The 11,856-nt window shown below is 37.3% G+C and overlaps 2 protein-coding genes across 3 annotated transcripts; both read right to left on the bottom strand.

Annotated features, from left to right (window-relative positions):
- Positions 1-1,551: 1,551 nt before the first annotated feature.
- On the bottom strand, positions 1,552-4,178 carry LOC147857861 (pentatricopeptide repeat-containing protein At3g09040, mitochondrial-like). Its single transcript, XM_087327448.1, has one exon. The coding sequence runs from the start codon at positions 4,023-4,025 to the stop codon at positions 2,076-2,078; it is 1,950 nt and encodes a 649-aa protein (XP_087183574.1). The 5' UTR covers positions 4,026-4,178; the 3' UTR covers positions 1,552-2,075.
- A 1,279-nt stretch (positions 4,179-5,457) lies between these two features.
- On the bottom strand, positions 5,458-10,360 carry LOC147857862 (1-acyl-sn-glycerol-3-phosphate acyltransferase PLS1-like). 2 transcript variants are annotated; one of them, XM_087327611.1, is made up of 12 exons: positions 10,212-10,291; positions 9,835-9,882; positions 9,273-9,395; positions 9,007-9,046; positions 8,830-8,903; positions 8,691-8,750; positions 8,449-8,526; positions 8,168-8,326; positions 7,085-7,210; positions 6,234-6,326; positions 6,017-6,103; positions 5,458-5,940 (listed from the first exon to the last, which is right to left on the bottom strand). In XM_087327611.1, the coding sequence occupies exons 3-12, from the start codon at positions 9,327-9,329 to the stop codon at positions 5,719-5,721; spliced, it is 996 nt and encodes a 331-aa protein (XP_087183737.1). In that variant the 5' UTR covers positions 9,330-9,395; positions 9,835-9,882; positions 10,212-10,291; the 3' UTR covers positions 5,458-5,718. The 2 variants fall into 2 exon arrangements, with proteins under 2 accessions (XP_087183737.1, XP_087183736.1); XM_087327610.1 differs by lacking the exon at positions 9,835-9,882 and having other exon boundaries at positions 10,212-10,360.
- Between the last annotated feature and the right edge of the window lie 1,496 nt (positions 10,361-11,856).

Below are 11,856 nucleotides of genomic sequence, written 5' to 3' on the forward strand. Positions count from 1 at the left end.
GTCATCTCAACTTGTTGAAGTTGAAGGACACTTCAATGAGAATGGCAAAGCAGTGCTTATCCTTCTTCATGATGAAGGATGATAATTAAAGGCTATAATTAGGAGGGGAATATTATAGGGAAAAGTACCACGATACCCCTGGAAGTTCATCTATTTACCAGAATGCCCCTGAAAGTTCTAAATTTACCAAATTACGCCTATGTCCAAAAAATTACACTTTATAAAGTAATTATACACTCAAATCTTTGGTAAATAGGGCTGGTGCGGGTCCATTTCTTCCACCTTTGATAGGGCTTGTAGATTTGAGTGTATAATTACTTTATAAAGTGTAATTTTTTGGACATAGGGGTAGTTTGGTAAATTTGGAACTTTCAGGGGCATTATGGTAAATAGACGAACTTCCAGGGGTATCCTGGTACTTTTCCCAATATTATATTCAGAATATTGACTGGCGGCGGGCTGCGGTGCTGGACCATTTGGATCAAGGTTTGGACGATTGATGCATCTTTCACAGGGACATGAATGTGGCTAGCTGACAACAGAGATGGGGATTGGTGACAGTTCGGGTTGGCAAGTGAGATGGAGCACAAATGAAGCTTGGTAATCATGCCATGGGACTTCACGATACATGGTACGGAGTTCTTCAACATCACAGCCAAGACCACAGTAAGATTGATATGTACAGCTTTGGTGTGTTCAATGGATTGTGATCTCCAAGTCACAACATCACATGGAAACTGACGACCCCTCATCAGAACTACACAGACAAGTTATATCTTGATTCATAAGACAACTTTATCATGACAATAATCAGGCAATCAACCATCCCTGCCACACAAGATGAGGTGCTAACTATAAACACATGAGAATAATGTGCATCTATCAAATACTGCATAATTTCTTTGCACAATGAACTTCTCTTCGCAAATTGGCACACATTGAAGATTGCATTGAACCTGCATCACAGCAATTAGATCTCAAATAAACTAGTGCTATGCCTAACATTGATCATATTTAAAATACTTATTCCTTGGTCAGAAGGCATAATGCAGTAATAACCGAAATTAACTCAATGTAGATATGCCAAAGCGAACTTGTCTAAATGTATTTTCAAAATTAATGAAAGCTGTATATTTCTCTTTCAAAATTCTGTAATAAATTATTGTGGCCATGTTACTTTAGCTATGCATTAATACCAATATTCCCTCATATTATCATCTTTGAGGCCCTTGTTCCAAAGAGATGAGACAGACAGCAAGAGAGACACTGGTTTTCCAAGAAAGGGTAAATTACAAACCTGAAGACCATCCAGTAACCTGGATCACTTCACGATTAATATATTTTTCAGTTGTCTTAGGCATAGCATTTTGAAACATGACTCAATTAGGTGGAATTAAGTCTATGTTCACACAATACAATCCATACAAGCCTGATCAGCGGAAAAATGCCTCTGCTTGGAGAGATGGATGATGTCACATTCGTTGGAATTGTAGAATTTTAACAACAAAATTCATTCAAACCCTATATCCACAACAATTGATTAATTTGTTATGGACAGGAATCCTCAAGAAGACAAGCGTGATACTCATTCTAAGTCAATGTCTTTGTCATCAGGATCATTATAAGAAGTATTCATTAATTATATACAACATAGGGCAATAAGTGTTAGTATAACGCCAATTTAACAGTGTATCATTTAATTTCCCTTCTTACTGATCATATAAAACCCTTCTCTTGCCAACTGTACGATCCAATCTTGTGGGATTTTTCAAAATAATAAGTAATATCATAGTAAGGTACTCATCACCGATGTGAATTATCTGCAACATGCATGGTTCCATCCAATTCTTCATTGGCATAAGCAATGGCCAAATTATCAGAGTGTACATAGTAAAACCTGAGACAAATTGAGAGATTATTGGAGAAAATGTTATGCTGCAAAGTCTTGCAGAAGATCTCTATATTATTTTTGCACAGAGATCTTTACTCTTAAGGGTGCATTGTATATACCCCCACCAGAAAATTAGCAAAAACATCTCCACTTACATCAATTCACATGCTATTAATAGCTTGGCTTATGCAAAGCAAGCCATATTTTCCGATCTCAGCGCTTCAACGTTTACGGCATCTTCTTGCATGCCAGCAGACATATAAATATCAGTCATAAGGACATAAGCTGCAGCACAACTGTGGTCTAGTTGTACTACATGATCAAAAGCCAATCTCCCAATCTTCACGTTTCCCCACTTTCTACAAACACCCAATAATGCAAGCCAAACTGAAGGGCAGCCAGAGCATGGAATTGTTTGAATCAGCGACATTACCTTTCCGAAATGCCCAGCACATCCGTAAACCACCACCATGCAAGTCTGGTGTTCTAAGCTTGGTGTGAGACCATATTTTCTAGTCATATCCTCGAACACTATTTGGGCATCATCCAATAGCCCTGAATGACTACATGCATTCAGAATGCATAGAAAGGTGACCATATTTGGAAGGATCCCCTCACCTTGCATCTGTTCAAAACAGTCCAGTGCCTCTTGTCCTCGTCCTTGTTGGGCATAACCAGCAAGCATTGCATTCCAAGATATAGTATCTCGGGAAGGAAGCTTTTCAAGCACTTGTTGTGCTTTTGCAGGAAACCCACATTTAGCATACATGTCTACCAATGCATTGCCTAGCACGATATCTTTCTTCAGCAAACCACTACTGCTTAGCTCCTTGTGGATTCCTTCTCCCTTATCGATCGCTCCTGTGCTGCCACAGGCATTCAAGACACAAATAAAGGTTACCACATTTGGAGTTGCACCCTGACATTGCATTCGCTCAAAACAGTTCAACGCTTCTTGCCCTTGCCCATGTTGGGCATACCCTGCAATTAATGCTGACCAGGAGACTATGTCTTGAACACAAATGTTGTCATGAACGTGTGTTGCTTCTACAAGATTGCCACATTTCACATATATATCCACCAACACATTACCAAGCACATCATTTTTCTCTAATAATCCCCTCATGACAATGTCATTATGGATTTGTTTTACCTTGTTCATGGTTTTTGTGTGGTCACAGGCCTTCAAGATACAAATATAAGTGACTACATCAGGTGAGAGACCTTCATCGTGCATTCGCTCAAAACATCTCAGAGCTTCAAGATGTTGTCCTTGCTTGGAATATCCTGCAATTAGCGCAGACCAAGAAACTACATTCCGAACTGGAAGCTCTTCAAGCACTTTTTGTGCTTTCACAAGCATACCACATCTTGCGTACATATCCAACAAAGCATTTCCAAGCAAAATATTCTTCTTCAAAAACCCCCTTCTTGTAATCTCATCATGAATTTCCTTGCCCTTGTCAACATCTCCAGTGCTGCCACATGCCTTCAAGATGGAAGTGAAGGTGACAACATCCGGTGAAAATCCCTCTCTTTGCATTTGTTCAAAACATTGAAGAGCTTCATGGCCCTGTTCATGTTGAGCATATCCTGCAATCAAAGCCGACCATGCGACCGCATCTCTTACGTGAAGCTCTTTAAGCACTTCGTGAGCTTTTACAAGAAGACCACATTTGGCATACATATCTACCAAAGCAGTGCCAAGAACAACATTTCTATACAGCAAGCCCTTGCGTATAACCTCATCATGAATAAGTTTTCCCTTACTAACATCTCCCACATTGGCACAAGCCTTCAAGATGCATGTGAACGTAACCCCATCGGGAGAAAGACCTTCACTTCGCATTTGTTCGAAACAGTTCAATGCATCATGGCTTCGGCCACAGTGGGCATACCCTGAGATGAGTGCATTCCAAGTGATCAAGCTTTGAGTCGGGAGTTCATCATGCAGAGTTTGTGCTTTGGCAAGTTCACCACATTTAGCATACATACTGATCAAACTGCTGGCAACATGGGGGCTCTTCTCAAGCAACCCAGCTTCCAGGATGCTGCCGTGTAGTTTAATGCCTTGACATAGATCGTTCTTCTTGCTGCAATCCTTGAGCAGGGCGACAACAGAAAAAGCATTCATTAGCAAACGTGTGATTAGAATCGATACTCCATCAATGCATTCCGATATAATAATAAAAAGGTCCAATACATCAGTGCAATCATGAGAATGGAAAATGAATTCATTCACTACAGCTTAACGCTGTATATGAGAAGTCTTATGCCGTTCAAAAATCCACAGTAAACATCTAAGCACCACTTTTTACATTGTATGAGGACCAATCTTGACTCAAGACATCAAGAATCAGACACTTCAACTTCTAGCAGACTTTGAATGCATGTTTGCATGACCTTCTCGCCCAACAAGTTGGTTTTCATTTACTTGGGAGTGAATTTAATGCCCCTAATTTTTCAGGTCACATTTTTTTCATGCATTAACAATCTCTTCTGGGTTTTCATTGACTGCATATTGAGGTTTGTAGTGATCAATATAAGTTGACCCTAAGACATGCAAAATTTTATGTCAAACGGTGATGGAAACCATGACCATGACCTCCATTATGTTCATTAGCTTTTTACAACCATGATGCATTCTAGGATATGATATAATGTATGCTTGGTCTTATTAGATGGATCCAATAGTTGAAAAACATGAAGCCAAGACAAACAACGTTTTGTCTTGTTGCTTATTTACAATTGACATTTTGATATGCCAAGCAAAGGTTTCACAAGAAGTGGTAGACCTAGAAGCAACAATTACTATATTATTAGAGGTTCATGTTATGCAAACCATTGGTGCATTATCCACCAAATTGACACAATAGATTTTTGTGACATACTATGAATCAACCAACATACTAACATGAGGGAATCACTAATCATTATAAAAACCAAATATTATCATGACCAAAACTTCTAGAAAGAAACAAACGTCCAAGCCAATGAGATCACGTCAATAACTAGATCACCAACATTGAAAATTGTTTGTACCCTAGATGGTTTAGTGTTGATGTTTGTCATACTAACTAGAACGTTAGTATTTTGAATGATATTCATCTAGATTAACCCCTAGGATAATAGTGTATTCCCTAGTTTTTTGTACTTGGAATAGTTCGTTCAGTTCTATGACACACATATATGCCCCTATCAAACAAAGACGTGGGTCTTACATCCAGGGATGGTATATGCCAAATGCAGAAAGTTTCATAATCTACAAAGCAGAATTCGAGATCTCTAACTAAGCATTCCTGCTTTAATATTGCAAAAGATGTGGGTCTTACATCCAGGGATGGTATATGCATCTAATATGTAGATGGTTTCCAATCAAAACATTTCTAGTAGAACAATTCCATCAAATCGCTGCACATTAGAATGCAAGCTCGTCTTCATAAATTACATTGCAACTATTTTTCACAATAGATGAACTAACCAAAACATGGTTGCCCTTGCACCAATGTAAATTCTATGACAAATCCAATAAAAATTAGCAAGCGCAGTTCACAAATTCTATGATAAATAACAAAAATCTTTGAGATTTTAATTAATCCAAAGTAAATCGAATGTAAAGAGGATAAGATGTGCAGAAGAATATCTTCCCAGGTAGAGATATAAATGGACCACATATTGGCAGCTAAATAAAAATGTCTCCTCTTAATGTAGGTATGAAGATTCAATTGCCTATAATTGATGGGATGATACTCCAGAAGTCCTAAACTAGGTTGCAAATGTATCAAGGTTTTATCACATTGAGGCAAAACTAGCAACTTTATAATTACTTAACTTTTTCCATTTACTACTTTATGGCTAGCATCATCAGATGTCCTTGATTTCATGGGCGTGGATCTCTCTGATTGAGTAAAAATAATGAATATTTGCATTAGGAAAAACACTGCTCCAAGACTTCCAGTAATCCATGCTACCCCAATCCAACTGGAAAGCATAGGTCGTAAAAGCATCCCAGCTCCATAAAACAGTAATGCAGACCAGACAATTACCACCTGTAGACACACCCTAGTTATTTATGTCCTGTCTCGTTAACAAGAGTTGAAAAGTATTAGGTATTTCAGAATATACCAAAAGTGGTTTAATTGGCCTCGGAATAGGATTGTACAAATCTTCTCCGAATGTGTTCTGAGATTTGTGTTTATCCAACAGATCATCCTACAAAAATAACCCAATATATGTATACTGAACTGGGTGAATTCATGAAAAACATCATCATACCTACTGTTGAAAATCCGCCACTACCAAACTATAAGGAAAGAATCTCTTTAATTATCATGGTAATAACCTTCAAGATGAAAGTATCTCTGCACCATTTTGAAAGTCCATCCTCTGTCTGAGGCAAATCAGACATAGGGCATCTCCTCACATGTAGATGGACCTGCATTTCAGATATAGACCATCATATCAATATAGGTAAATAGGTATAAACATTAACAGGAACTCAAAGAAGCGTCTTAAAAGATCATGAGAATATATACACACATATCTTATCTATTGACTATATATACATACTCAATATATATAGATTGAGTTAAGCAGAATCCTTCCTAGCAGCTTTCACTTTCAGCTTCTGTTAACGAAATTTTCTCTTGTATTTTAATACAAAAGAATGAGAAAGATACTGCAATTTTGTCAATGTCCAAGTTGAATGTCGTCTGACTTATATACATTGCAGGAGACTGCATTTCAGTTCCATTTTTTAGTAACCAAAATCCTAAATGCATGTCATTCACATATATGATAATAATGCATCTTGTTCATTTTTTAGTTCCATCATAAACATTTGATTGAAACTACGAACTATTTCTGCATAATAAAATTTATTCTACCTTTGCCAAGGTAGACACTTTAATTCCTTATATATATGGCTTTCCTAACGTTTTCTCATGATGCATTAACTGATCTCAGTGATTACAGGATGGCATCAGGAGCATGAAATTACTACTCTATGCTGAGCATTACTCCCACAAAAACTGATAAGATTTGGGCTACCATAAAATTTTAAGACACGTGATGTTTCAGTAGTGAATATTTGTCTAAGCATTTTAAAGGTTTTCGCAAACAGGAGAAAATATTGCATGTTACAAGTTAAGATCACTCATGGAAAACAGGTTAAGGTCAAGCATGGAACATTACCACAGATGGTTGACCACTAAGCACCCGTTTCAGTGTAGGAGCAGGTGATTCCCTCGGAACACTGACAGTTACATCATAAACTGCTGGCACAAAATCACGCAAGTTGATAACCGCAGATACAAACCCCTGCATGTGTAATGATAATGTGGTCTTTGTAGCAGCGAAAAATGACAGTTTAAATAAGCAGATTTCTCATCATAATAATATGAGATAAGCATGTAAATAAAACTCTTCCAAAAGAAGTATTATCTACATTGTCAAGACATATCTTGCTCTCCACAGGAAATGCTTCGTCCTTAAGACACAGTCCCATTTTTTTTCAAAGTCTCATCTTATTACAGAAACATAGCACAAAACGAAAATAGGCAGAATACGCATGTTCAAAAACCTTCCCAAGTAGAAACTCTGTATCATACATATTGTACATCATATAGATAACCTTCTCTATTGTTCCCGCTTTGTCCCCTTCCAATAGAGCCTTCACTGACCCTTTTAGGATCACAACCACATAGAACTGAATTGTATAATCAGATATAGATTTTGTGAAGCTGGATGAAGAGAGGGCTTGGATCACAAACTCTTAGGAAGAAATGGAAAACAAGCCAACTCAACCATACAAAGAATCATCATGAACTTCTTCATATCCACAGCTCCTACATCGGTCCACCAGATCCCAACATACATTAGAGAATGCCCTAGAGGAGTAACCCAGGAAAGAGAATAACATCTGTTGAGCAAAACAGTCACGCCCTCATTGAATTCATCCATAACCTCACTACCTCAAAAGGGTTAAAGCCATGATTGTAAATCATAAGAGCTAACGCCACGCTATTGTTATTCATTCCATGTAGAATATCCAATGAGGCACATACCATGGAAGTGCTTCAATCTTGGCTTTTAACTGGTCATTTTGGCATTTCATAGACTATTATGTTACTTAGAATGTCCAATCAGGGACATATATGAACAAACTTCAATTTTAGCCTTAGCCTTTCACTGGTCATTTTGCATTTCATACAGTGTAATATTATTTTCTTTCTTTCTCCTTCGAGAGATCAAATTTCGTGTTATCATTTTGCTTACCTTTGTTCGAGGTATCAGCAAGTTTCTCGGCTTCGGAAAGCCTACTGATGCGGCATATTCTTGAGCTGCCTTTAACTTAGCTTCTGTAAACCGAGTTCCTTCTACAAAGAGTGCTAACCAAAAAGGTTGTGGAAAACCATTCAGGCGTTGGAAGCCTGCCTGCATAAACATAAGGTCAAGTGTTTGGTCTCATATGTAAGCTTGATAAAATACGATGAGTAGAACATTGATACGATGACATCTTACTACAAATATCAATTGTTTTAAAATTTCATTCTTACCTTCAAAGTTCCCTCATCTTTTGACCAATTTCTTTCCAAGAAGGTGTACTCAGAGAACCACATAGACCAGCCAATGACCTTATTGAAGGCAAAGCTTAATGAGGAAAGTAAACATGTGAAAACTACACAATAAAAGCTACAATAGAAGGGTACACGATAAAATCTACAAGATTTAGATAATAATTAGCAAGGCTTCTCAAACATACGAAAAGTAGTGAGTGAAGGAAGAAAGGGTAACTCACTGGCAAATATTGTGTTGCCTTCTTCATTACTGCTCTAGTGCTACCTAGACAACCTACTCGCTACCTCCCAAAAACAATAATCAGATCATTCATCCCAACAAGAGCAACGCTTCCTTGTGCAGAAACAAAATAGGCAAACCTGTGCTAAAATCCAACCGAACAGCCAATCTAAATCACTTCGATGATTGGATATAACAAGAGCATGTTCCTTACCTGACACAACACGTCCAAAACACATTACATGTTTACTTCTACACACTTCCTTTGGAAAGACATCCTAAATATATGCTGAGTCTTAAACCACAAAATTTCTTACCAATATGTTTCCATGATTCTGGGTCCACATAAACCCGAACCTAGACAAAAGACAAGGGAAACCACATAAAATTTCCAAGTTGTTTGGTTGTGTCGGAAAAGAACGAGGTCAGTTTCAAGCTGAAGGTAAGTTATACTCATGTGAGAAGACAGTGCTTAGGTAGTTGAGAAAAGGGCTCAGTGTCAAGCTAAAGGTACACTCATGCATGAGAAAGACAAAGCTTAGGTAATAGCAGAATTAGGTATTTCTCTCCATGGAGACCGTACCTTAACTCCAGCCCACCAATCCATGAGCCACACGAGTTCAGACCATAGAATATCCATCAAGAACCGGTTTGCTGTCCTGTAGGTTCTTCGAGAAAAAGGAAGCACGAATATACAAGTAAGCACCTGAAAGGGAGGACAACAAACTATATCGTCATATTATAACTGGTTCATTTAGTTCATGATTTATCATTGAATACACTATTTCCAGGAATAAACCCTAGATATGCACGAAATACTTGTCCAAATAACAATAAAGACTATGATTTGCACATGCACAACCTTCAGTCAAATAGTGATGAATTATGAGCAAGTGGAAAGACATTGATCATGATATTTCAATCTATGCACAGAAAGATCAATTCTATACTGTAAATAAGGAAATGAAAATGAGCTATTTCTTGCCATAAAGTCAGAAATTCAGAATGGACTATCAAAATTCATACGGAATTATGCATGAATTTGAAAAGAGGCCAGTTACATACAAGACACACAAAGGTCTTTCAATTCTAAACCATAATTAAGTCCTTGACATGCAAGACTGATATGGAAACAAATGACTTACAATTGCACATTTCTAGATCAAATCGTGATTCATTGGGCATGAAGAAAGCTGGTAAATACAATATATCGATTCCAAACGATAACTAAACGCAGAAAAGGTGATGTTGCCTTAAATAAACCCTAGATATACATACATGAACAAGTGCGAAATTTCTGCCTAAAGTTAATGAGAGCAGAACTCTATTGTCGTTGGAAACTAGTGTATGCACAGAAAAAGTGTGTTTTTTATGCGATATGTAAGCCCTCCAACATGACTAAAAATTCAAGCCAAATCGGCCAAAAAAAAGGGGAGTTCTAATTGCACATATATAGTGAGGAATACTGCATGAACCTAAACCAAAGCAGCGAGAGGTATTTTGGAATTTATTTCATCAATACCTGCAGGGCGTTCACGACGATGCCAGAGAACACGAAGAGAAGACCAAACGGGAGAACGACAGAAAGAGAGAGGAGATTCATGGCTGTTTCCTTCTTCTTCTTCTTCTTTCTTCTTCTTCTTCTTTCTTCTTTCTTCTTTCTTTTACATACATATTACATAGTAGAAAGGAGGCGTTCGTTTTGTTTGTTCTTTGTGTTGGGTCGTGACTATTATTGTTGTTGTTATTTGCATATGTATGTACATATGCCATAACACCCCTAGAGAAAGAGACTCTTTTTAGACTCTTTCTTAATACCCACAAAAACCCCAATGTCTCTTTTAACTACATATATGTATGTATGTGTGTAGTGTAGTGTATATGTCGTCGTGGTTCGTTGTGGTAGAAAGGAGTGTGGTGTATATGTAGTCTTGGTTCGTTGGTTGTAAGTAAAAGAAGAAATAGTAGTAGCCGTAGTACTCGTAGAAAGGATAGAAACAAGAGGAGATGGAGGAGGTATTCCCAATAAGGAGCCTCCTCGCACCTTGCCGTTGGCTTCTCTCAATACCCATTTCGTTTCCAAACCACCTTTTGTATCCTCAAATGATTGCAAATGTATATATACATACACGTCTTCCAACCAATAAGTATTATCGCAATATTTCCATAGCTAGACTCGATGCTTGTTTTAGAGGAGAGTTTCTGAGAATAATACCTAAGAATAGCTATAAACAAGATTTGGTGTCCACAAAAAAAAGGTATTGATAAAATGAAAATGGTTGTCTCGCCATCACCCTTGAGGCCAAAAAAGTAGGAAAGAGGAAAAGAAAATGCTCGTCAAATTGAACTATCTCAAGGGGTGACACATAATTTTTTCCTTCTTTTAGTTGGATGGTGGACCCCAATTGTAACTATGGAATTTCTGCTAGAACACCCTCCCCATAGGTATATTCTTTTCATGTGTGTCTTTTGAGAGCTTTCAAGGAAAACTAGAGATGCCTTCAATTAATAAAAACGTAAACTTTAGCGTTTGAAAATAGTTTGGACAAGCTAGAAACAAATGCATACTTGATCTAACATAAAATCTTTGAATACAATGGGATCATTGTGAATCATGATTGGTCACACATCTAATGTTGGGAATCCAAAGTTCCACCCTTGACTTTTAAAAGAAGTAGGGTATTGTCCTTTCAAATCATGTTAAACAAACCTAAGTCAATAATCTTTATATGTAATATGGAGCTCATTCAACATAGTCATTTTACCATACAAGTATTGCATAGTTCAAACAATGGGTAGAATTATTTGAATTATGTCTCATGTTTGAGTGATTACATTCTTCCCGTAGACTACAAACTAGAGTTTATCATATTGGTGCAACAAATTTCACATGAAATTTTCATTTCAAGTCTTGTAATAAAGTGACATCCCCATACAAGGATTCTTGTGTTTTGATTCATGTTTGATTCCCACGACAATACTAAGCTAAGTCCAAGTTGATTCAAAAAGTTGATTTCTATTGATGAATAATAATGGTGTAGATTAGGTTAGATGAATGAAGTAAGAAGAGATTAAACAAATGATTTCTTGCCCATGCTACTAAGATTCTATTAGTATTTTTTTTGCCATGATCATGTATACACAATGTAAAGAATACATATAAACAA

The sequence above is a fragment of the Azolla caroliniana genome, unplaced genomic scaffold (assembly GCF_043228905.1).
Source record: "Azolla caroliniana isolate FFs.n. ecotype wild unplaced genomic scaffold, voAzoCaro1.0.p SCAF_11, whole genome shotgun sequence".
NCBI lineage: Eukaryota > Viridiplantae > Streptophyta > Polypodiopsida > Salviniales > Salviniaceae > Azolla > Azolla caroliniana.